Genomic DNA, 27,355 nt, shown 5'->3' with positions numbered 1-27,355 from the left:
AATCATATTTAGTGGTAATTAAAAGGCAAAACAAGGCACAAATGTACATTTTAGAGAAGTATATTTCCAACTTAAAGAAAAAGACATTTACAAGATGTTTATTTAGTATCAAAATATAATTAGTAATTAACATGATGGATATGGCAAGCAAACAGTATATGGTCAGGAATCAACTTTGGTATATTTGGCTGTTGCATATTTGACTTGACACTCCTAAACTCAGAAATCTGAGACAACAGTCATGTAAAAAAAAAAAAAAAAAAAAATTCAAGTAATATTGTTACTTGTTGAAGGTAGTAAATCAAGTAATATAGTTACTTGTTGAGGGCACCAAAATTCTTTTCTCCATAAAAGCAACAAGAACACTGACAGATATTAAAATTAACTTCTTCAGAACTCTGGAAATTAAAGCCATGTGACAGTCTATGGAATGTTTGCTCCAGTAGCTAATGCAGAATCTTGGATTTAAAAAAGAAGAAGAAAACACAGTGAACATGTGGCATTTTAACTTACCCAGCTCTCCCCAACCCCCACCCGACAGTCTCTTCTGAGCATCATGGTCATCTTGAAAACCAAAAGCCTGCAACCACAGTGAAAAACAGAAGCCTAGCAACTACTGGATATGGCAAAACAGAATTGGAGCTTCTCCAAATTCTAATCCCCAGGTAACTGCCATAGTTTCATCCCTTCCCCTGTCCCCAAGTTCCCTGAAAAACCTAAATTCCAAGTTTTGTTTTTATTTGACTTATGTCAGAGATTTCCAGCACAGTGTTTCCCCGGGAGCATGTGCTAAAAATTATCAGCAGTAATTGCTTACCACAGCAGTCCCTAATATGGTGGTAGCAACTGAAGCAAACCATAAGCTAACCTGAACCATTAAAAGAAAAAGCTGAAGAATGACATGTCCATACAAGGCTTTGAAAAGCTCAAATGCTATTCCCAGGTATCTATTCAAGACCATGAACATGCAGAGGGCTGCCCACAGGCCCAGGAAAGACCTGAGAAGGTCCTGTGCTCTTACTTCTGATTCATCTTTTGCCTCTTCACAAGCAGCAAGTGAGAACAAAGCCAGAGTTGTAAACCACTTGCCTGAGCATACCAAGTGTGCCCCTATACATAGACACCAGGCAAAGCATGGAACATGCTTTGTTCTGATATTTAAGGAAATCTGTTATCATTAAGTGACCAAACTATTCCAGCAGAGACTTCACTGGCTACATGTGACAACAGAAAAGAATACATGTACTACAGACTTCAAGTAAGTCATTTAACCTATCAATAGTACAAACAAATATTTTCAACAGGAAACTCTAGGAGGGGTGGGTTCAGATTTCCAAAATTGCCATATTACTAAAAAGGGCCAATTTTCAACAAAATTAGCCAATACGTCAAGAAACAAGAGCATATGTAAAGAAAAAAAAAACCATACAATTGTCCTGAGGAAGGCCAGACTTTAGAGTTACTAGATACTCAAAGTATTTTAAATGTGTTTAACAAGCCAAAGGAAACCATGTCTGAACTCCCTGAAGACAGTGAGAGAACATATTCTAAATACTAAAAGGCAAGACTGTCAACCAAGAATTTTATGTACAAAAAAAAAAAAAAATCCTTCATAAATGAAGTACAATATTCCATGTAAGCAAACAGTAATAGAATGTTTTACTAGCCAGCATAGTCTGTAAGCAAAACCAAAGGGAGTCTTTTGAGGCCAAATGAATTAACATTAGACAGCAACCTGAATCTCCATTAACATAACGAGTAAAATTAACTACTTACATTAAAGACAATGTATTTTGTACCCCTTTATTTTTATTTATTCATGAGAGACATAGAGAGAGAGAGGCAGAGACATAAGAAGAGGGAGGAGAAGCAAGCTCCCATGCCGGAGCCCTATGTGGGACTTGATTCTGGGACTCTGGGATCACGCCCTGAGCTAAAGGCAGAGGCTCAACTGCTGAGCCACCAAGGCAACCACCCCTTTGATTTAAAAGGCAACTGCAAAGAACAGTAATCATAAATAAGTATAGAAGGTATACAGTGTATTAAGATGTCATTTTTATAATACAGCATAAAACAGAGAATCCAGTATTGCTTAACCTTTTGTTGTCAATTTACATGTTTTTTTGTTTTTGTTTCAATGCTGAAGAAGTTTTAATTTTAAGAAAATGTATGAGAGACCCACACATTTGCAGTCAGCACTCAATTCTCAAGTAACAGTTTGGGAACTTTATAATAATAAATATTATAAATATTATAAATAAAATTATAAATAATTTTAGGGGCCTAAGAATGATACTAAAGTATGTAGAATTAGCCCATTTTATATATCAGAAATCCACTTTTTAACAGTACAAGCAATCTGCTGCTAGAGACGATATTTACTGAGGTTATTTCCTTCCAGAATCCAAATAATTTCCTTGAATTCTCCGCATCAAGATATAAAGATTTTGTTTAGGTGCTGCTAAATTCATTTCCCTATAAAAATGACTTCTTAAAGCCCATCGTAAAATTAAGTGTTCCAATGTGTTAACAAACACTTGTAGTAAACCGCCATACCAAAACAAGATAAACAAGAGACAATACATTTCAACTAAAAACATAAACTTGTTCTATAATTTCTTCCATTTTTTTTTTTTTTTTCTGTTTTGTACCAGTCTCCACCTACTGATAGGAATGCTATCAGATACAAATGTCCAGGGGCATTCACCTGGGCCCTGGTGGGCCTCCCACAGGCATCTCCTGTCTCCAAACCAATGTTATAACTGGACCAACCCTGGGGGTCTAAGATGCCAAGACACTCTTCAGCAACAACCATCAGGAAACTTAGGGGAAAAAATAAAAGTTTATCACTTACAAGACTTGGAAATGACATAGCGCACCCAGGGCTTTATAGCAAGGTCACAGGTAGAGAGCACACATGCACAGGTAAACAGTTCTGCTGTATTGAGGTCAAGCATGGGGACTTACGGTCTTGGAAGCTCAGTTTTTATCAGTAAATTTACAATATAAATGGAAGAATTTAAAGCACAGGAAGTGAAAAGTGGCCCTAAAGGTCAGTACTACAAAGGAAGTTAAAAAGGGAATTAGAAAATAAGAAGAAAACAGACAGGAAAGTTTCTTGAGGAGTTGATATTTAAGCTGTGATCTAAAAGATGAAATTAAGCCAAAGTATGAGAAAAAGCACTTGTGTCAGTCGAAAAAAAAGATAGGTGACTAATCAGACTTGTAAAGCTCCTAATACCACCAGAATGTTACAAGTTCAGCACCTATTTTCTTCAAGCCAAAAGTTCTTGGTAAGAAGAAAAAGAAGTTAAAAATAAACTTTAAAGGAAAAGCAGAGGTAATATCTAGTAATTGTGGACTACTGAAGATTTAAGTGTTGACCATATTTTTTTTTTCATTTCCCCCATAGAATGATATACATGTACCCTTGCCACTATCTCAAATGTGAAGTGTACCGGCTCATTGCACTGATGTGGGGACTGGTCACATGCCTTGCCTTGTCCAATGGAATGAGAATGGTAGTGGCATTTTGATAGGTGCATGCCTATTGCTTATGAAGCTTCCCATCTTTCCATTTCTCTTCTAATTTCTGCCATTGTTATAAGAAGTTCTCTAAGGTAGCTGCTGCCCGTTCAGCCTGGGCTCAAGAAACACACAGAGAGCAACCTGAGAACAGCCCTCCAAGCAAGGAGCCACATAAACAAGACCAGACATGACAAGAACAACCCCATCAAGCCCAACCTGGATCAACCAACACCCAGCCCATCTGCAGACAGGCAAGCAAGAATAAATAATTGTTATTGTTTCATGCTATGAGTTTTGGTAATCTCTGCACATAAGAACAGCTGACCATTTCTAATATGAAGCACTGGACTAGAAAATTTCACATGGGTTAGTTCATCCAAAGTTCCCTTTGAGATAGGGCAAATTAGTATCTATTTAACCATATAAGAAAATGAAAGAAGGAGGGGCACCTGGATGGCTTAGTTGGCTAAACATCTGCCTTTGGCTCAGGTCATGGTCCCAGGGTCCTGGGATCTAGCCCTACCTGGTCTGTCTGTGCAGTAGGGAGTCTGCTTTCCCTTTCCCTCTGTGCACGTGCTCCCTTCTCTCAAAATTAAATTTAAAAATCTTAAAAAAAAAAAAAGTGAGATAAAGAAATAGATGGTGTTTGAATACTGGTTCTTAATCTGTCAAACAGCAAAATTTCAAAGATATGTGGACTTTTATTACTGTTATAGTCCCTCAGCCCAGAGCATTATCTTGTTTCTAGTCTAGCACTTAGGATGTCAGTTACAAAAGAGAAACTGAAAACTAATCCGGGTCTCCTGAGTTTTTGTTCCTGCTCTCTCAGGATTTACTTTACCTGGATGCAAACTAAACAAAGTCCTACCAAACCTTAATACCACTTAAAATTATAACACAGTTTCATCTTCCAGAAAATAAAGTCAAGAAGCAAGCAGCTATACTTAAGAGGGGGGGAAGGTGTGTAATTATACTGTTTATCATTTACACTGGATAAGAGTAAGTTTTTCTAATTAAATCTAGCTTTTATAATGTCTTACTGAAAATAAGACATTTTAGTTTTACACAATTTGATAGTGACAACTCCTCCTGAAAAAGAAATTATGGAAGAAACGATGTTCCTTTGAGAAATAAAAGTTAATAAATTCTTTACCTGAATGAATAAAGCCATGGTGAATATGAAAAGTAAAATTCGTTGAACTCTATGTGGAGTGCTATCTTTTAAGGTTTTTTTCACATATTATCCTTTTTTATATACCACCAGGACATGATATAACATGATTTGGAATGGGATTGAAAACAAAGAGCATTTATGCATTCTAAAATCCATCAAAATCAGGTATGCAGTAAGTAGACTACCCTACTTCTAATGAAAGGGAAAAAGTTTATCTTCCTGATACTCTTAATTCCATTTAATATTTTGTGGTAGGGAACACACAGACTGCACCAATGATGTAACCTATCTCAGATTAAGAAAGGCTTTGGACATTTTTTTAACTTATAAAAAAACTTCCGATTACCTTAAGGAAAAAGAAAAAAGCCTGACCAAAGCATCTTACAAGTTTTAGTTATTCTTAGAATTAGAGGATAAAATATTTATTCCTTGCCATTTTCTATCACCTTACAGACTACTATGGACAAGAAAAAGGTGTGTTTCCAAGAAAGGAATTTAGGATCATTAAAGCACAATTAAATAGGATGTTTCCTCAACCTCCTTCACTGAACTCCATCAGAAAATAATGGAGTTAGTCATCCTATTTTCTTCCATTTCAAATACACTTATTCCCCTAAGGCATGTATATCTAAAACATATTCAACATCAGGACTAACCCACAAAGTTAAACCAAAAAGATGAAAAGCAGAGATAAAAAAAAGACAATAAGCTAATAAAAACTGAACTGCTGAGTCTACTTCCAACTAGCTAGCTAAGGAAATACTCCAGTTTTTTCATTTGGTGTTGCCAACCTTATTGAAAAGATATTTGTACAAGTAATTATACTTTTTATAAGCAAGATGTAGTAGAACAAAGCATGGCATTGTCATAACAATCAGTTTCAGGAAACCCAACAGGTATTGTAATGATGCTGCAATTTGGATCTTGTGTTTGCCATTTAACAGATTTCGACCCTGTGCAAGTACCTTAACTTTTCAATTACAAAATAGGAACATATCACGTACTATTTATTCTGCCTTCCATAAAGTAGATACTCTGTGAACTCAGTAGTTTCCCTTTCCTTTAGTATGAATAGATAATTCAACAAATTAAGTGTATTGTAGGGTGAGGAAGAAGCAGATGTTTTCCATCAGTTTCAAGGGACTCTCATAATCTTAAAAACACACATACACTCCTCTTTGGTCAGTCCTCCCTCTATACAAACTCCTTACTAATGGAGCAGTAAAGAACAGATTAAAATGCATCCTGCTGAGGGGAACCTGGGTGGCTCAGGGACTGAGCCTCAGGGTGTGATCCGGGGGCGCTGGGATTGAGTCCTGCAACAGGCTCCCCACACGGAGTCTGCTTCTCCTTCTGCCTATGTCTCTGCCTCTCTCTGTGTGTCTCTCATGAATAAATAAAAATTTTTTAAAGACTTTATTTATTTATTCATGAGAGACAGACAGACAGACACACAGAAAGAGAAAGAGAGAGGCAGAGGGAGAAGCAGGCTCCATGCAGGGAGCCTGACATGGGACTCGATCTGGGGTCTCCAGGATCACAACCTGGGCTGAAGACGGCGCTAAACCATGGAGTCACCCAGGCTGCCCAAAATCTTTTTAAAAAGTCCATGCTGCTGAAAACAGAAGCTTAGACATGACAGACATCCAAATGAGAACTGCGATCAGAGAAAAAGGCAAGTGGCTCTAAATCAATAGGGATTTACTTCTCTTGTTCAGTTAATAATGCATTTTAATACTTAATTGCTATTTTTAAAAATTAACATTGAATAGAAATATATGGCTAAATCTGTTTTAATTCTATAAGCTAAAAGATCAGTTATTACTAGAGCTTTGCTGAGACCAATATTTCTGTCACTAAAATATTTTTAAGTCTCAAATGAAGCGTGAAATCTATTTCAAAGCAATTGTTTATTCTCTAACATCATTTGAAATATCCTTATCATGATTCACCTGGCAAATAGTTTTTACTACTTTGACTTCACATATACTTTGACTGCATCATTCCATCAGCTGTATGTCTGGGCTGCATTAATACTTCATATGAACTGAGGCTTATGTCACCAAAGGACCACTGGATATCTTCTCAATCTCTACTCAGTTTCTGTTTTTAATATATAGTCACTGCCATATCCAGCCCTTTACCTGTTTTTAAACCATAAAATCAGAGCCCTCCAAAAATTGTAGACATCATCTAGTCCAAATCCCTCATATACAGGTGTGAATATAGGTCCAGAAAAACTAAAAACTATGCCATTATTCAAGGACGCAGAGGTAGAAATAAAAGTAGGGCATGTTTGGACTTCCCCATATCATCATGGTTTCTGACTCCATCACTGGGCAAACAGACTTGAATAAGAAAAGCATGATATTGGGATGCCAGAATGCAGGGCAGGCAAGCCCAGTAAAAAATACCCATCGGAATAGTGGCTTGAGTAGGCACCTGCTCTGGGTCTAAGTTCATTTCGTGTTACAGTACAAAGATCTGTGTTCACTCTGATGACCTTAAGGCACTACTACTGTCTCTATTATGTTTATACTACATAATACGTAGTCTTGAACAAAATTTCTGACCACAATTATAATGGCTGGTTCAACAACTTACATACCCCTATCTATTATTATTAAAATATAATTAGAACCAGAAAAAATTTCACAGAAAAAAATTCTACATTACTTCCAATCTATCTCAAAATTATTAAACAAAAGTTGATGTAATTCACCACATTTACATGCAAGAATACAAAGACTCCAGGAAGTATGGCGACTGACTCGACAATGCCTAAATTGCTGAAACTAGCAGACACTCAGCAATCTGCCCCAGTTCTTACTCTTACAAAAGGACGATTGTGATAGATTAACAGCCACAAATTCTTGGGGGAGGGAAGTATGTTTTCCCTCTCCTTGATATTGGCTGACTTTTGTTTTACTCTGTAAGGCAGAGCAGTTAGAAGTGCTTGGTTCCAAATCTGTGCCCAGGGGGTAACAAGACTCGCAGCTTCCACCCTGGTATCAAAAAACAGTCTATTCTCAAGTCCACTCCATTCTTCAGTTCTGTTTTGACTACAGCCAATAGATTTCAAGATAATTTTTCCTGGATGTTCTTTCAGTCCTCAGTTTTCATTGTATTCTCTTTTATTCTCTTTTATACTTTTTGTCTTGAAATTTGTGATATCTCATCTATTATGTCAAAGTTGTAGATTCAACATTTTTTTCAATATTATTTTGAAATCCTCTACTACTGTTTCCAACATCTGGCTCTTTTTCTAACTGATTCTCTTAAAAAAAAAAAAAAAAGGAAAGGTGATTCATGTTAACAGAGTAATATTGAACAATTGAGTGGGCACTGAAGACATGTTTTACCAACTATAGATTCTTTCCTCTTCCTCTGAAGGGTGGTGATTGTTGCCTGTTAAGTGGTCTCTGCTCCTAAAATGTGGTCCTTCTGAAGTACCCATGAAAATCCAAAGGTATTCACTAACTCCCTTTAACATGGCAGGACTCTAATTCACAACTCTGTCTCCTCTGGGGTGACTGCCTGCCTAAGCCTCTGGTTATCTTTCTGTCTTCCAGTTGAGGTTTTCTCCCTAGGCCCCTTGGAATACTGCCCCATGCATGCACAGTTCTGGCATCAGCAAAGCCTTTGAGCAGTTATATGCACGTACAGTCCCCCTCTTTTGTGGCCATTCCAAGCTTCCTCAATTCCCAACTGCCCTGGGAGCCCCATGATCCAGGCTCTGGCTTCTCAGGACAAAAACTATAGCTTTCTTCTTTGCCACTACAGGGATGGAGAAGTGGCCTCAGAGTAAACAACAAAAGATCTATTGTTCACTCTTTGGTAAGGACTTGTACACTACACATAGTTTGAACAGGAAAGGTTTAATATAAAGTATTCTTATCTATATATGATAGTCAACTAACGACTAAAACTAAGAAATCTGAGGATATAAAGCCAAGATAGTAACAAACATAGAAAGAAGGGGCATCCATTCTCCAAGGCTGAAATTCAAAACTCATTTATGAAGGTCTGGCTATAGCCCACTGGATGGTCAAGAAGTGGAACAGCCTGTCCTGCACTGGAGGTGGGACACAGTCAGCAAGCTAAGGCTGGGATGTCAGAAACCATGGACTAAAACTAGATGCCTAAGGACCTAAGGCTGACGAACAGGGCACCGCACACTGGGACCAACAAGCTGGAGCCTACAGCTGTACCAGGGAACCAAGGCTGGCAGGCACAGAACCCCAGGCTAGGACTGGCCAACAGGAAAACCTCCACTACCGTGTCAGCCAACAAAAGCTGGCAGGCAGGGAATGGAGGGCCACAGCTATCATCAAAAACTTGCTGAGAATAAATAGCACTCAGGGCTGTGCGCACACACACAAATGGCAGCTCTGAAGCCAACAGGAATGCAAGCATACCTGAACCAGGAAGAAATATCCCTTCCTCCCACAGGGTCCCTTCAGCACTCTCCACTGAAGAAACTACAATTTTCTTGGCAAAAGAGGGATGTCCATGAGATGTAGCCAGACAGGGAAAAATAATTTATTGTCTCTCGGCTCTAAATCTAAGTGGCACCACACGTAAATGTGAATGTTACCCACTGTCGGTTCCTTCTTCAAGGGTTCAATCTCTTGCAGTTCCTGTCTACTTTTAGTTGGTGAATGCCTTCATACACATTTATCTATCATACGGGTTCATATAATGCAAATATATCATCTCTCTATATTTCTCTCTCAATACATACATAGGTAGCATAGCTTTTACTTTTTATATACTTGAAGGTTGGCCCTTTTAGCTATTCTGTCATTAGTCTAAGTCAAAAGCTCTGGATAATGATGTGATGAAGAATCTAGAGAGTACTTTGAGCAGAAAGCTGCCACTCTTTTAATGTTTCAGACTATCTACTGTCAGGTTTATGAAATGTGTGACCATCTTGACCTTCAACGGTACATGCTCAGTTTCACTGACCAACTCTCATCTAAGATATTCTTAGGGAAAAAGGATTTCTACTAGTCCTAAAAACAAAACTGAGTTTATGCAAATGCACATGAAATGGTCTCAAATTGGCCAGATAATGCCAAAAATCACATTTCTAGTTCATAATTGGAAATACTGTCAAGATGTTAAGGTCCAAAAAAATCCTGTCCATAAAATGAAACAAACTTTGAAATCATGTGTCAATATTTGTATGTGTTAAAATCCATCAAGTTTAAGTGCACGTTAAAGGGCATGTAGTTCGAAGGGATGGATTACACAAAACTAACTCAGATTGGGAGTATTCTCTATAACAAAGGTTGTTCCTAAACATGCCAACTTTAATATTACACACTTAGTAATCTTTTTTATGTCGTTATATAGGACTTCAAAGTTCTAGGCAGCAGACCAATAAACCACAAGTCTGTGGGAACCACTTGAAAGCAAAACTTTCTTTCTAGTTCTTATAACAATACTTTGTGAAACAATAAGAAAGCTGTATTACAAAATCGAGTAACTTTGGCACCAACCATCACAGAATATTTTTATGAAAGACTTATGTGTCTTCTAAAAACGTATTCTTTTGTAAACAAGTTAAGAAAATTTAGCAGTGCTCACAACCCAGTAAGAGTTGGCTGCACATCAGATAGGTAGATTAAGTGTAGATACAACCCCACACTTGAATCAAACTATTAATCGGAGAGCAGGGCTACCTACTATAAGTGATCTAATCCCTCATCATATAGGAATCAAACCTTACACAGCTGTCAGAATTACTAGGGAAGGCACAGATTAAAAGAGTGTAGAAGGAGGAAAGGAGTCATCATTGACTAGTCAATCTGACAAGCCAAACCTACCCAGACACCAAAGGGGAAACTTTGAGAAGAAAGTCATGGAGAAGTCTGAACAATAGGTGTCCCTGTGTAGCTACTGCCTCAGTGGGTAAGCTGAACTAAGGCTGATGATGGTAAACAGCATTGATGGTTACCCATCATGAGAATGAGCTAGACAGTAGAACGAGATGGCAAGGACAGGTTGGAACCCACCAGGCACCATTTGTCTGTCACCTTGTCTGACAGCACAAAGACCTTATGAGAAAAATGGCTTTGGTTTCACTTCAGGCTTCCAAATCTCACTCTTGCTCCCCCCTTGGGAAGGAAGGAAATGAAAGGAAGGAGGAAAGGAAGGAAAGAAAGAAAAGAAAGAGAGAGAAAGAAAAAGAGAGAGAAAGAGAAAAAGAGGAAGAGAAAGAGAAAAAGAAAGAGAAAAGAAAAGAAAAGAAAAGAAAAGAAAGAAAAGAAAAGAAAAGAAAAGAAAAGAAAAGAAAAGAAAAGAAAAGAAAAGAAAAGAAAAGAAAAGAAAGAAAAGAAAAGAAAAGAAAAGAAAAAAGAAAAGAAAGAAAAGAAAAGAAAGGGGAAAGAAAGAAAGAAAATATCCAACTTTAACCAAACTATCATATGGGTACCTACCACAGATGAATACTAGGTCACTTAGATAAACACAAAAATGAATTAAGTCATCTGCTTAAAATAGGCATAGTTTATGAAAAGATATGAATAGGATTCTAAGATTTTAATATCCATATTCTTTCGTTGGAAAATATATCCTCAAAGCCTCTCACCATACTTTTTCCATCACTCTCCATTTTTTTCTGAAGTAAAAGAGCCTCAAATTGGACTTCAGAGTTCTTAGGTTATACCTAAGAAGTTGGTTTTATTTCAGCCATCAACCGCTAAGCTATTATCTGGATGCTAATGCCTACACTATACAAGGTAACATAAAAGGTTGAAGGACTAAATGTGATCGAAATTTCATTATTTGATTACAGATGAGCAGGAACAATGTACTACATATTTTTAATATACTCTATCCACTCTGATTTGATATCCACTGTTTGCCTCATCTTTTATTTTTTGTTATTCTTACAGACCCTTGCAATTAGATTACATCTATACTGTTTTTTGAAACTATGTAACAGCAATAAAAACAGCAATTCATATCTTAAGACATCATTCTTAAAGAACAAGTGTGAACTAATTAAGAGAAAAAATTTATGAGTATTGCTCTGAAATTTTCAAAGTCAGTCTAGTTTTCTACTCTAGAGTACATAAAGGAAAAGAATTTATTTTTCTGTAAGAGCATTCCGAGTCCTCTACTATCAAATCCCCTAGTTTTTAAAATTTTCACAATTTGTATCAAGTATCTACTAGGTTTGAGGCAATGTGCTTGATAATTAAGACAGAAGAATAAGGGAGAAGTTGTTATTGTCTATTAGAGTGTGCTTTATTACTCTAAGAAGCCAAAACAGTCTTTAACTAAAAGTTGAACTTGTAATTTCAAAACTTATTATAAAACTACAGTGATCAACTAAGTAGTTGTATAGAGATTTATAGAGATGTCTAGTATAGAGATGTATCGACCACAGAATACAATAGAGTGACCAGAAGTAAACCCCTGCTTACAGAAAACTAATTTGTTTTTTCACAAGAACGCAAAAACCATTCAATGGGAAAGGGCAATCTTTCAACAAATCGTGCTGAGAAAACTGGACATCTAGATGCAAAACAATCAAGTTGGATTTTATTTAATACCATATTTAAAAACTCAAAGATCTACCTAACAGAATAAAACTTAGAAAACTCTAAGAGGAAAACTTCATGACTTTCACTTTGGCAATGATTTATTGGATTTAAAGCCAGAAGCACAGGCTATAAAATTAGAAATAAATAAGTTAGGCCATATTAAAATTAAATTAATGCAACAAAGGACACGATCTAAGTGAAAAGGCAATCCATGAGAGGGGAGAAAATATTTGCAAGTTATCTATCTGGTAAGGGGTTAATATACACAGTATATTAAAAATTCTGAGAGCAGTGAAAAACTTACACAATTTTTTAAATGACAGTAGGACTTGAATCAACAGGTCTAAAGAAAATACATCATTAATAAACAAAGAATCTCCTACAGATTTTTAAGATGCCAATAAATGATCATGTCAACAAAACAGGTCAATTTCTAGAGATATGTGTCAGAGTAAGCTCAAAGGAGAAAGCTTAGATGATTTAATAACCATTACAGAAATTATAGTGTTAACCGAATAACCACCAAAAAGCCATTCTCCTAACCTTACCACACTCTAAAAAAATCTCCAAGCTTAGGCAATTTTATTAGAAATTCTATCAGAATTTAAAGATTAAATATGTTTCTTATAAAAATTGCTTCATAGGGCAGCCTAGGTGGCTCAGCGGTTTAGCGCCACCTTCAGCCCAGGGCCTGATCCTGCAGACCCGGGATCAAGTCCCACATCGGGCTCCCTGCATGGAGCCTGCTTCTCCCTCTGCCTGTGTCCCTGCCTCTCTCTCTCTCTCTCTCATTAATAAATAAATAAATAAAAATCTAAAAAAAAAAAAATTGCTTCATATAATAAATGAGGAAAAATGACCTACCTCATGAGATACAGTGTTGCCCTGAAAATCAAGTAAGGACAGCATGAGAAACACATGACAATTTCACTTATAAAAAAATCCCACATGAAATACCAGGTAGTTAAGTCCTATATAGTACAAAAAAAATTGTGTATCATTGATCTCAGAATCACAAAGATAGCTCAACATCAGTAAGTCTATCATATGAATTCCCCATTACCAAGACTGAGAGAAATTACAAGATGATGTCTTCTGGAATTTTTTTTTTTTTATATCTTGTGAAATTTGTAAAGAAATAAGCCTTCCTGGAAAAGAGAGGTGCACTGTTTGAAATGTAAATTATTCTTAGAACACTTTCAATGAGTTGCATTGCACTTCTAGTACCTTAATTAGTAAGAATTACTTTACTGTCATGACTAAAAATAAAAATATTTCAAAAGAGTTTATTTTCAAAAAATCACGTCAGTGGGTTTTTGATTGATAACTGATTTAACTTAAAATATTTAGAGGTTTGTTGAACTTTCATAAATTGAGTACAATCTTTGCATTCAACTACCTGCTACAATAACAAATAACTATAAAGTTCTGTGAAATATGTAGGTTATATCAATATAAAAGTATGGCAACACATCTGTGGTCTTTTCCAGTTAACATAGGAACTACCAGATGAATACTATTAAACTCTTGTGAAATAACAAGACTTGATTCATATGGGCAGTGTAATTTATTGTTTATATTTTAACCAAATACCTCCTCAGTCATTTATAATGGCTTTACAGTATTGTGTATCAAATAAGCAGCACTTGAAAACTGATTTGTTTGTAGGACGATATGCATGTTTCAAGTGGTATTGAAAACTGCACTAATGGATATGTAATAATGAAACATATCTCCTAATATGCTAATGACTCTATGCACTCTTTTAATGAGAAATAAAAGTAATGTATGGATAGGAAAAAAAAAAAGGGATTTATTCAAGACTTTCAAGCCAAAAACTTAAAGATTTTGTTTAAGAAATTAGATGAAGTCCATTTAGTGATAGAATCCCAAAAAAATTTAATTTCATTTTTTTGCTAATCTACAACATAATACCAGTGGCCCTGGTGAAAGTGACAGCAGAAGGATTCGAAGGATGCAGACGTTTTTGTCATTATCTGCAGATAGTGTTATCATTTATATAAAATAATTCTTAAAAAATAAACAAATAAAAAAATAAAAAAAATAATTCTTCACATATAAGCTTAAAACCAGAGTTCAATAAAATTATCTAAGTGCAATCTACCAAAAGCAACTGTGAGGAAAGTTAACACCCAATAGCAAATACAAATTACAAAGTATAAAAGAAGATCAATTATTTTTATTAGCTGTAATAAAATAAGAAATCACTTACATGGAACATACAATATACAGGTAAGTAAAAATCTTTCAAAGAACATAAAAAAGAAAAGAACATAAAAGATCTAAATAAGCCAGTTATATTCATGAGTGAAACAACCTACTATTTAAAGACATCAACTTGGTCTGTAAATTGATATACAGCTTCCAAGCACTGCGATAAAATCTTATCAGTGGAAACTTAAGGTTTCAAAGTTATATAAAAGTAGTAATGGTCAATAAAAAATTCATCAGTCCCATTCTATGTCTTGCCTCTGATTCTCTTGGTCTCCCAAGCCAGAATCTCTGATTTCTCCTTATAGCTACCTCTGGACAGGTAAGTCATTATGGACCTGGCTTCCCTTGGGAATGAATGAATGATCTAGGTGGTCTTCAATCCCTGTGGGAGAAACTGTAACCAAGAGATTACAGACCAATGGAAGATGTTTGTAATGTGTACAACTAAGAAAGTAATAGTATCTAGGATATACAAGAATCTCTACCAAATCAACAAGAGACAAGAAACTCAAATGATAATTGACAAGTATTAATAAGCATTAAGAAGTACACCAACGTATTAGGTAGAAAAGTTCATCCTCACTAGAAATCAAAGTCAAGTTGCAACAGAGGTAAATACCAGAATGAGAATAATATTCAAACTATAGAACATGTGGCTAAAACTAGAACCATGTCCTCCTACTTCATTGCTAGTAGGTCCTTAAATAGGCACAGCTATTCTGGAGAGCAATCTGGCAATAGGTTACTGTAATTAAGAAGGCATTTCTCCATGACCTCCCACTTGTACTTCTTGATACATCCCCCAAAGAAAACTTGTACAAAGGCCACAAAGTGACATAAGAACATTTGTTTCTGTTTGGTAGAAAGCAATGTAGGTATCCACGTCGGGAAGATACCAATAGATAAAATGTGGTTTGTGCATGATTCAAAGTTATCTAGTAATCAAAAAGGTTTTAGATTCTTCAACATTTTCAACATGAATGATTTCCTAAATTCTGAGTAAAAGTGACAATCTGAGTAAAAGTGATAATCTTTTACAGAAATTTAAAAAGCAAAACAGGATACATCTTAAGAATATATATAACAGTTATTTTTAAAAAAACATTAAAAAGAAGTTCTTACAGAATGTTAGTAATTTAGATTGGAAAGGGAAAGAAAAAGTAGTTTAAAACAGCAGCATAACAAATAAACAATAGCAGCCAACAATAAACCAAGACAGATCCATCAACTCAGTTCTAGAGATTTAAGGCCCCAAAATAAGATGGAATGAAGAAGTTTGTACTTTCGATGAATCACTTAATTCTACTCCTGAAACTGTCACATTATTTGTTAACTAAAAGTTCTAAAATTTAAACTTGAAATAAGTCTGTAATTTAATGTATCTCTTAATACATGTTAAATACTATTTTCAAAGTTAAAATATATTGGGGTGCAAGGAACAGATTTATTTTTTTTAAGATTTTATTTATTTATTCATGAGAGACACACAGAGAGAGGCAGAGACACAGGCAGAGGGAGAAGCAGGCTACATGCAAGGAGCCTGACATGGGACTCGATCCCGGGTCTCCAGGATCAGGCCCTGGGCTGAAGGCAGCACCAAACCTCTGAGCCACCCGGACTGCCCCAGGAACAGATTTCTATAGTTTTAATACATGAGAAAATTATCAGGAATTCAGGGGTTCAGGAAATAAGGAGGGAGTGTGAAGCCCAAAGTAGAAGTATTTTCTCTGTTTAATAAGCAGAAAGCTTATGCCCAAAACATTTGGTAGGATAAAAGGTACGTATGTAATAGGGAAACCACAAGTCGTGATCCCAAAGATCGCAGTTCTGAGCAGTAAAAGACAATTTCTGGTCCTGCTAGGAGCTGGTACTTTATGTTGTGGCTATCAAGGACCACATTAAGTCTTAAAGCTGTGGGACAACATGGACAAACTTGCAGTTATAAAGATCACTTGGGGGCTTACGGAGATGGAACATTAATAAAGGTAGACAAGGCAGGCAGGAGGCCAACTGTCAAGAGATTTTCCCCTACCCTCAAAGTGCCCATGTAAGATAGTAATAATTAAGATATTTACGAATCAAAATTTGGTGCAGCAGTTTTAAATTAAGGGAAGCTACAGAAAAAAATGTGTGTAGCAGTCACTTATACACTGGTCTCTATACATATAAAGGAAAAGAGAAAAATTAGTTTCCAGTTAAAGCCTATGAAATTATTTTCTGGAGGTAGGAGATTCTTCTTCTCAATGGAAGGTCACAATACTTTTTCCAGCACTTTAGAAGCTTCCCAAAATGGGACCAGAAAAATGACAAGGCATATATAAGCCTACCTAAAAGAATTGGTAGAAGAAAAAAATAGAGATAGGAAGCAGAGAAACAAAGATTAAAAAAAAAAAAATCAGGAGAAATAAGACAAATTGGCAGACGTTCAACCGCAGAGCCACCCAGGCATCCCTGGCCATTGCATTCTTAGAGACTTAAGGGAAAGTTTTGTTTTCAAATTGAGGGTTTGTTTTGCTTTTCCTTAAAGGTGTTTTTACCCTTTCAAGATAAACAAGCATTTTTTAATATAATACAGCTTTTCAATCTCCATTGTAATTTTATTTGAATATTAACTGTGTCCACAGTAAAGTCTATGATACAAACCAAAAGTACATACTAACAGAGAACAACTGTCACTGGTTGAGTCCTGCTGTGTACTCTATGTAATAAGTACATATTCGTGAAAATAAATTGCCTTCTAAAATTCAAAGTAAAATAAAATGAAACTCTCTGAAAACCCAAAAACTGTTAGAAATGAGACTAGATCTGCCAAGAGATTTCACAATCTGTATCATTTCAGAATATGATCTTGAAATTGAATTATGCAGTTTGAAAAGCTCCTTTGTAGGAAAAGCTATTTCATAAAGCTGCAGAGAAGTATTTGCTGTTATCTAATAAAAATTGTCTGGACCAACCTGAAATCTTCATAGTGTTCCTAGAGAAAACATAATTTACTACTGAATGTGTTAAGTTACCAGTTTTTCTTTTCCTTTAGCAACTTCCTAACTGGTCATTGAATATTCCTTTAAAAAAAGATTTTATTTATTTATTCATGAGAGACACACAGAGAGAGACACAGAGACACAGGCAGAGGGAGAAGCAGGCTCCATGCAGGAAGACCGATGTAGAACTCGATCTCGGGACTCCAGGATCAGGCCCTGAGCCGAAGGCAGAGCTCAACCGCTGAGCCACCTGAGCCACCCAGACATCCCGGTCATTAAATATTCTTAAGAAATAGATTTTAGTTAGGATCATAAGAACCAAAGACTAAATATCTAATTGCATGGAGAAGAATCAAATATGCAAGTGTTTATCTTAACTATCTCACACCTGTAGGTTTTTAATGAGCTTTAATACCAATCCAGATACCCATTTCAGGATTCATATGTACAACCAGTTTTTCAATTTTATACACTAATACACACCTACATTTAGAAATAAGCATAAATACATACCATATGTAGTCAATAGAACTTTATATCCTGCCCCATCAATATCAAATCATGAGCATTTTCGTGCCCCACTGAAGTTTCCAAAAACACAACTTCAGGTGACCTTTTAAGTTCCTAACAAATGTTTGCTATTTGATTTCTAGCATCGCAGCCTGAGAAGCTTACATTTACAAAAATGCTCCCACTAACTAACTTTACAATATTCACCCATATTTCTAATATTTTCATAGGACTTTCTTAAATGTTTCAGGAAGTATTTATAAATACACCAATATGTACATACATATTTATCCCCATGTTCAACTCGTAATTTACATTAGTATCAACATACTATCATATATCTACATATACATAGGTAGGTGTATGAAATTCTTTCATTTGACAGTTTTAAGAATCTAATGTAAGGCATGAAGTCTTCCAGGTGCTACAAGACAAAGACCCTGCACTCAGAACTCACATACCATCATCAGGAAGCCACAAATACTTACCATTATTTTTACATGATTGTATTTTTGGTATCTAATAAGACTAACTAAAACAGAATCAAGGGATAGAAGAGATAATTTTACATAAGATTATCAGTGAAGCCTTTTTTGGAGGTCACATTTGCACAGGGACAAATGAACAGTGGAACACTGCTCATACCTGGACAAGGTGGCCTGAAGAACCAGTACATAGGCCTTTTTTGTGTGTGTTAATATGCACATAGATTCTTGGATATCCTTTTCATTCAACAAACACTTGGGACTAATATACCAGGCAAGTTGCTATTAACAGATACCATCCTGCCTTTGCGGGTCTCAGTCTAGCAGGGTAGTTAAGACTTCCTATATACAAATTCCCAAGTCATTTTTCCACTTTAATTTGGATGCTGGACAGAAAAAAAACAAAAACCAAAATAGAGAACAGGTCACTAGGAAAGTTACCAGGAATCGGCCTAATCTAGTTGGGAGTGGGAAAATGGGGAAGACAGGAAAAGATTCCCTAAGTGATAACTTAGGCATTATCTAAGGATATGTAGCAAGATAGGAAGAAAGACAAGTTCCAGAAAGGAAGAAACTCATGTGTGAGAAAATAAGGTGACCATGGCTACAACATAAAGAACGAGAGAATGAAGGAGAGCTGACAGTAGAAATGCTGGGGCAAGTAAAAGGCCAGCAAATTGACATACACAATGTCATCTTGATACCTATGACCTCTCTATTGTTTAGTAAGTCATCTATAACCTCAACTTTCACATCTCTTGCTTTTTTCATGTACTATTAAGAGAAGTTTCTTCTACATGTTTTAAGTTTATATGACCTTAATAACAATGGCCCAATTTTTGCTCAATTCCCCATAAATGGGAAATATTATGTATTTTCTATATTAGTTCCACAAAGACAAGGGAAACCCTTGATAAAAAAAAAAAAAAGGTCTCCTCCATTTTTTTTTTTAAAGGCAAGTTTAAAAAGGTAAGAGTTGCCAAACTTCACACCCTCTTACCATATCTGTTTACAATTGTACACATGTGCTTTGTATTCTTTCTTGTCCTGTGGATGACCTACGGTATTCTCCTAATCAAGATCAACTCTAAAACCATTAATACACTATCCCCTATCATTTCTCAATATGGCATCACTTCCCCCCCCAACTATATCATTCCACCAGCATATCATTATGTTGTTATATCATCCCTCTTAATTCCTTTATCTATATCCTCCTTCAGCCATCACCTCCACTTCTTTGTTCAATATTCATGGAAGCTTCTCCAAAGGGAGGCCCTCCTTTTCTCTAGTAAATCCACACAGGTTTCCATATTGACCACTGTCTTCCAGTGATGGTAAGCTCACACTGCCAAAACTTATGATCAGTTCTATTTTTTAAACCAATATGCAGCATTTACTACAAATGCTCAATTTTGATACATGTTTCTTACTAGGCTTCTGTATCATTACTGTATGGCCAACCTCTCTCCTGTCCCCTTAGCTAATTCCTCCTTACCTCCTGTGGTAGACTGAATAAGGCCTCTCCAAGATGTCTGTGCCCTATTTCTCCAGAATGTGAATATATTGACTTATATGTCAAAGGAACTTTACAGATATAATCCAGTGAATGATTGTGAGATGGTGAGATCATCATGGATTACTCTAGTGGGCCTGACATAGTCACTAGCAATCTTTTAAGAGCAAGGCAACGAAGATCAGACTTGCTGGTGATGGGACAGTAAAATAAATCTCAAGGTTGCAGAAGTTTAAGAGCCAAGAGCCAAGGAATACAAGTGGCCTCCAAAAATTCAACAAGTGAGGGAAATTATCTCTTCTACAGCCTCTAAAGGGAACACAGCCCTGCCAATACTGTGATTTTAGACTTCTGGTCTCCAAATAGAGAATAAATTCATGATGTTATAATTCACTAAGATGGTGATCATTTGTTACAGCAGCAATAGGAAACTAATACACCTCCAACCTCAAAATCCTGGACTGCTCTAAGGTTCAGTCCTTGTATGTGTTTCATTCATTCTGTACCCACTCATTTTGTCTTCTCAAATCAAACCAAATGTAGTCAATGCCTATATGGTGACAGCTGCCAAGTACTTATCTTTATTTGGACCTCTGCGCTGAATTCCATATTTTGTGTCCAACTACTTCCTTGGTATTTTTAAGGTGTTTAAAGGAAACTGCAGGCTTAGCATATTGAAACTAAACTCTTCAACTCCCATGAAATCTTCTCATCCTCTAGCATTCTCCATCTCAGTAGGGCAACTGTATTCTTCTAGTTATTCAGAACAAGTTCTTTATCTAGGAATCTCCTCTTACCCCCAAGCCCCATATACAATCGATAGGCTAGTCCTCTTCATTTTATCTTCAAGTATTCAGAGCACAAGCACTTCACATCTCACTGTCTGCTCTCCAAATTGTCCAAATAGTCATCATGACCTTTTTCCATCAGTATCAAGGCTCCTTTCTTCTTTGCCTTCTACAATCTATTGCGTCTCAAGTGGCAGGATGAAGCCATGAAAGTGGGACTCTACACAATCCCCTCTTCAATTTCCATCTTCATTCAGTACAAAATCTGAAATCTATACCATGGTCATCAGAACCCTACATAATATGGGACTCAGATGCTCTCCAACACATCTCTTCCCAGTCCTTCCTACCAGAATCACTATTCTCTAGCCTTTCAGACCTTCTTACATGGTGTCCTATACCTAAAATATTGTACTCTCACTTATTTGCATGACTCATTCCCTTCACACCCTACCTTCAATTTAGCCTTCTCACAGAGTATTTGTCTGAGTACTTAAAGTAAACAGCAACCTCTCACTCCAGAACTCTATATCCTACTCTTCTCTTTGAACACTTATCACCATTTGACTTACCATGCACGTGCTTATTCTCACTTTAAAAAAAAAAAAAAAAATCCCAAAATGTGTAAAGGCGGCAAATGTTAGACAAGGACTATTTTTCAAAACTTATTTTACTTTTTTATTAAAAGACAGACTTAAAGGTACTATCATCAACACTTTTCTTCTGTTTGTGATACAAATAGTTTCAATAAAATGGACAATACCAAAGTTCAGGACCCTGTGAGACATTATTAGCAATCTTATGCTAACAGACCTGGTTAAGTTGACTATACATATTCACTTCTCAAATGTTCTTTGAATCAATACTGTCATCATACTGGCTCCTCCATGTATTGAATAAAATTTTCCATTTGTTCATTTTATATTTTAATGTTGCAATTTTTACTTTTGTAAATTATCCTTTTTTAGTAGGGGTTTCTCTCCCCCATTAAATGTAATCCTCACAGAAAGAGCCCAACAGGACAGCAACATAGGAGACTCCTGAATTTCCCACATCCTACAGCCACATCAGAAGCAATTTCATATGAAAGCTATCTAGAACCCAGCGAGCGACTTCTACACACTGGCAGGTGAGAAAAATGCCTTTATCGAAAGAGTCAAAGTTGGAAACTAACCTAAATCATCTCAACACAGCACAGCATGATACAATCAGGAGAGCACTCCCAACTCACAGCTTTACAGCTTCTCCCTATTAAGCAAAGGGTTTGTATCACATATCTATATTCCAACCTTAAGACTCCCATGTGACAGACAGGATCCTGATACCTCTAAATGCTGAACATCTATTAAGCTTGTGGTCATAGGACTCTGAAAACTTCACTCTGCAAACTTAACAGCAATTTTTTCAACAGGCATGTATATGTAAACACCAACTGCAGTATCTCCTTAAGGAACAAACAAAACCAGAGAAAAGGATTCATTTTAAGAAAAACGGAAGATAGGAGTTAACTACCAACTTTACAAGCTATGTTTATGGAGGATCTGACTTCTAATAAACCACACCTCTAACATACTGGCTACTCTTGCCTCTCAACTGGAGAGGCCAATAGGCATTTCCCCTAACTCCCTCCCTCTAGACTGCTACAACAATAAAATAAAGTCACCAGTATCTCCCTGGAAGAAGCTTGTACACATACTTGAGTGCCCAAATTTTTGCACGTGCTTCTTGAGATGGAAACGCAAATTACCTAGGAACTTTAATAGCCAACAGGGCACACACTCATGAGTCCCACAGGACCGTAGCAAATCCAGCAATTTTCAACACATCAAAACTTATGGGATACAGCAAAACCAGATCTAAGAGTAAAATTTATAGAGCTAAGTCCTTTTTATTAAAAAGCCAAATAATTTTTTTTAAGGAAATAGGAACTACTAAACTTTACACCTCAAGGAAACACAGCAACAGAGTAAGCTCAAAGTTTGAAGGAATAACAAGGATCAAAGTAGAATTAAGTGGAAAAGGGTAGAGATAATAGAAAATATCAATGAAAACAGTTGGTTTTCTTTAAAGTAGAATAGACAAACCTTTAGCTAAACTTTCCAAGACAGAAGTCTAAATTGTAAGCAAAATATCTAACAGTATAAATGATAACATGAGTATAAAAAAAAATCACTGTCTTGAACAACAATGTAACCATTTCTTTTAGATTATACTATTTATGGGCATAAATTTCTAGGTATTTACTCAGGACTGTATCAGAAACATAAAATCTTAACAGAATGATTACTAGTAAGGAGAATCTGTCAGTCATCAGAAAGATGACAAACCCAAGTCCAGAACCAGATGGCTTTAGCAGGTAATTTTCCTGAAAACTTAAACAATTAACGACAATGCTCCTCAAACTCTAAAAAAGAGGAGAGATTACTTCCAATCTTATAAGGCCAACATTACTTTCACACCAAAACTAAACAAGGACTCTAGAAGAAAATTATATACCAATATCGATGATGAGCACAAATGCAAAAATCCTCCAAGTATGAGCAAACCAAATTCAAGAATACATTAAAGTATCAAACACCATGGTCAAGTGGGATTTATCCAAGAAAGGCAAGAATGGTTCAATATGTGTGTGGGAGGCAACAATGTTGTATAACACATAAAGAAAATTAAAGATAAAAAATATGATACACTCAATAGATAAAAAGCATTTTATAAAATTCAACATCCTTTCATGATAAAAACTCTCAAGGGAGGTACAGAGGGAACATAACTCAACATATGTCGTATATGACCAGCCAACAGCTAACAACACAATGCGGAATCACTCTTTCCAAAAAAAAAAACTGTGCTGCAAAATAATCTCATCAATTTATTTCAGCTTTAACAAAGTATATTTAAAATAAAATCCTTCATTAAAGGTAGTCTATTTAGTCCCTGTTGCATCTCAGCACCAAATATATATTCAATGTTTACCAATACATTTCCACAAAATAGGTCTTAAGTTGAAAAACAGTTCAAAATGTTTATCTTTTATCAGTTAACTTGTATATAACTAGTTAGTTTTTCCTTTCACAGTTTCAGGTTAAACCTATTCATTTTGATTCAAAAATCAGGAAGCCACCTTTTGGGTAAGGTTGGGGTTTTTTTTTGTGGGGGGGGTGTTTATTTTATAACTTTAGGTATGGCCTTTGTTGTTTTACTTTCCCTTTCTTCTGAAGTGTTCAATATTGTTTTATTAGCCTATGAAAATCAATACATGTATACAAATTATATGAAGTGAAGAGCAAATTATTTCAGGTATTTAAGAATTCTTGTGCGCATTTATGTTCAATTTTCTTAAGAACTTACAGCAAAACCACTCTGCTGTGCTGCTTTTCTCAAATATGCCCAAGACCCAGTGCAGCAGGCCCCTTTCTCAGAAGACTAGCAGGAATCCCTGCCTACACCATGTCTTCTGACTATAGCATTCTGCAAGGCTTCATGACTAGTGGAAGCACCATAACGTCCCACTTAACAAGTAGACCAGAGCACACCTGGTTACAACTCGCCATATTCATGCCAAGGATCAAAAATTGTCCACTACAAGCAAGGAGAGCTTCTGCAGACAAGTGGCCTCAAAGATAAGAGGGGGTTCCCTCCCACAAAGCACAACAGCAGAATGCACGCGAAACACACCAGAGACACTCCTTGGAGCACCAGGCTCTGAACACTATATGACCTCTTTTTCATGAAGCTATTCCTCTCAAGAGCAGGAAATGTAACAGGCTTTTTTTTTTTTTAACACACAGAAGAAAAAAAATGGTGAATTTTTCTTAAAAAATAAAATAAATAAACACACAGAAGATGACAGAGACTTAGACATAATGCCAAGATGGAGGAATCCATCTCAAAAGAATGAACAAGAAAAAGTCACAGCCAGAGATCTAATCAAGACAGATACTGGTAATACACCCAATGAAGAATTTAAATCAACAGTCTTTGGATATTTGCCAGGCTTGAGAAAACCATGTAAGGCATCAGTGAAACCCTTACTCACAGAGTTAAAGAGCTAAAAAAACAACCGGTCAGAAATGGAAAGAGCAGTAACAGATTCAAAACAGACTGGATGTAATGACCACATGAGTGGAAGAAGCAGAGGAATGAATGAAGAAAGTAGAATGCAAAATAATAAAGCTAAAAGAGAGAAAGAGAGAGAGAATGAATTATGATCAGGAGAGTAGATTTAGGGAACTTAATGACTCCATCGAACATAATAGAATTCATATCATAGGAGTCCCAGAAGAAGAGAGGGAAAGGGGGCAGAAGATTTGAGGAAACACCTGAAAACTTCCCTAATCTGGGGCAGGAAACAGACATCCCAATCCAGGAGACATAGAAAACTCCCACTAAAATCAACAAAATAGTCCAAAATAGTTTTTTTTGTTTTGTTTTTTGGTTTTTTGGGGTTTTTTTTTTTTTTTTTTTTTTTTGTGAAATAAGCCAGACACAATGGGACAAATACTATATGATTCTACTTCTATGAAATCAAATACATAGAAAAGTAGAACAGTGGTTATTAAGGGCTGGCGGGGGGCGGGGGGAATGGGGAGTTATTGTTTAATGGGTAGAGAGTTTCTATATGGGATGATGAAAAAGTTCTAGAGCTGGATAGTAGTATGGCTGCATTAACATAAATATACTTAACGCCGTTGCACTATACACTTAAAAATGACCATGATGGTAAATTTTACGTTAAGTATATTTTACCACAATCAAAAAAAATGTAGTAGTGGATGCTGTAGAATACTGCTCAGATGCCACCTTCAGGACCAAGACACCCAGCACCCAAGAGCTGAGTCCTTCAGGAATTGCCCTAGGCTGAAGGGGGCTTGCCTCTCTCAAGATTACATCCCCTCTGGTGACAGCCTACATCCACTGAGTGATCATTGTAGGGCACAAATGGTCAACCGTTTTGCTTCTGAATGGCTATCCTGGCCTCAGAGCTCCCTGTGGGGTTGGCTGAAACCTCTGCTATCATGGAATCACAGTTCAAATCTGCTCATAGATGTTATTCCTGAAGAGTCTTCCTACTAATAACCACCCTTGCAACCATCTCAGAGTCTGCTTCCTGGGGAACACAGCCTGATTCTCAGTCGGTCATTTTCTGAGTAGAGGCGTAAAACATGTTCCCATTCCTGGAAGAGGCAGACCTGTATATCACTTAGAGCTTTCTGCAATTCAGCAATCTCTTCTTCCCTCTGCTGCACTTTTTTTTTTTTAATGTGGACTATTTTATTTGATTCCCATATTAACTCTACAAGGCAGGTACTCAGAGTATTCACAGTTTAGAGGTGAGGAAATTGAGATCAAGTGAGTGTTCAAGGTCAGAGAACTAGGAAGTAGTAGGGATTGGATTTGAATCTGGTTAAATCTAATTTCAGAGTGTTCTCTTAAACCACTCCAGTTTGCTTCCTCCCATGAGATGATAAATTTCCTCTTCAAACCTAAGATTTGAGACTCCCTCAGCAGAACTACTCTGAGACCCAGTGCCTCAGAGCTGAGCGAAGCACAAAACAGAACTCAACTACTTTTCTGCTTCCTCACATTAGATGGGTTTAGACATTCTTTCATTTGGGGGGCTGGAGGGGCAATTATCTAATTGAATGAACTTTTAAAACTGTATAAACGGAGACTGGAGTTATTTTTCTCATTTTCAGAAGTCCATTAAGTAGGGAAACTGAACCACATGTCTCCCATGGAAGAAAGTAACTTGGAGATGACTTGATGAGGTAGGTGATTTGGGCTGGGCGGGGAAAGCTTGAGCCTGAGTGTGTTTGTTGATTATGAGCACGGGACCAGAGAAGGTGTTAGCAGTTCGAGCTGACCTATTGTAGCTAAATTTGCAAAATGTAGTGATAAAGAAAAAATCCTAAAAGCAGTAAGACAGAAGAAGTCCCTAACTTACAAGGGGAAGACCCATAAGGCTAGCTGTAGATCTCTACACAGAAATTTGGCAAGCCAGAAGAGAGTGGCATGATACATTCAACGTGCCAAATAGGAAGAATCCACAGCCAAGAATACTCTATCCAGCAAAGCTATCACTCAGAATAGAAGGAGAAATAGTTTCCCAGACAAACAAAACTCAAGGAGTTTCTGAACACTAAACCAGTCCTGTAATAGATACTAAAGAAGACTGAGTGGTAAGTAAACACCCAATGTGCCAAGAATAGAAAGGAACAGAGAAAACCTCCAAAAACAATGACAAAACAAGTATTAAGTGGCACTAAATACCCATCTATCAATAATTATGCTGCATGTAAAAACACTCAACACTCCAATCAAAGCACAGATGGTGTCAGAATGGAAAAATAATAACATCAACAAGACCCATCTATATGTTGCCTAGCAGACACTCATTTTAGACCTCCAACACCTGCAGACTGAAAGTGAGGGGATGGAGAACCATTTACCATGCAAATGGACATCAAAAGAAAGCCATAGTAGCCATACTTATATCAGACAAACTGGATTTTAAACCAAAGACTGTATCAGGTGATGAAGAAAGACACTGTATCATAATAAAGGGGACTATCCAAGTAGAAG

The 27,355-nt window shown here is 36.5% G+C and overlaps 1 protein-coding gene and 1 long non-coding RNA gene across 20 annotated transcripts in view; one reads left to right on the top strand and one right to left on the bottom strand.

Moving 5' to 3' along the window:
* The window catches only part of CRPPA (CDP-L-ribitol pyrophosphorylase A), a 340,908-nt gene that overhangs the window by 269,818 nt on the left and 43,735 nt on the right, over nt 1-27,355 (bottom strand). For 17 of the 19 annotated variants that reach the window (XR_013356810.1, XM_077856701.1, XM_077856693.1 and 14 more), the window contains one exon: nt 13,123-13,143. The exons of the other annotated variants lie outside the window; for them this stretch is intronic. Coding sequence is in view for 16 of the 17 variants with exons in the window: in XM_077856701.1 (XP_077712827.1) it covers nt 13,123-13,143 (21 nt within the window). In the remaining variant the exon portion in view is untranslated. The remainder of the gene's footprint in view (nt 1-13,122; nt 13,144-27,355) is intronic. 19 annotated transcript variants of the gene reach the window in all.
* LOC144288326 (uncharacterized) lies at nt 417-3,782 on the top strand. The gene is made up of 3 exons (XR_013356282.1): nt 417-665; nt 944-1,258; nt 3,413-3,782. It is a non-coding gene; the product is annotated as an uncharacterized LOC144288326 (long non-coding RNA).

Source organism: Canis aureus, chromosome 18 (assembly GCF_053574225.1).
Source record: "Canis aureus isolate CA01 chromosome 18, VMU_Caureus_v.1.0, whole genome shotgun sequence".
NCBI classification, from domain to species: Eukaryota; Metazoa; Chordata; class Mammalia; order Carnivora; family Canidae; genus Canis; species Canis aureus.
The sequence above is the reverse complement of the archived record's forward strand: the minus strand, read 5'-3'. Positions and strand labels throughout refer to the sequence as shown.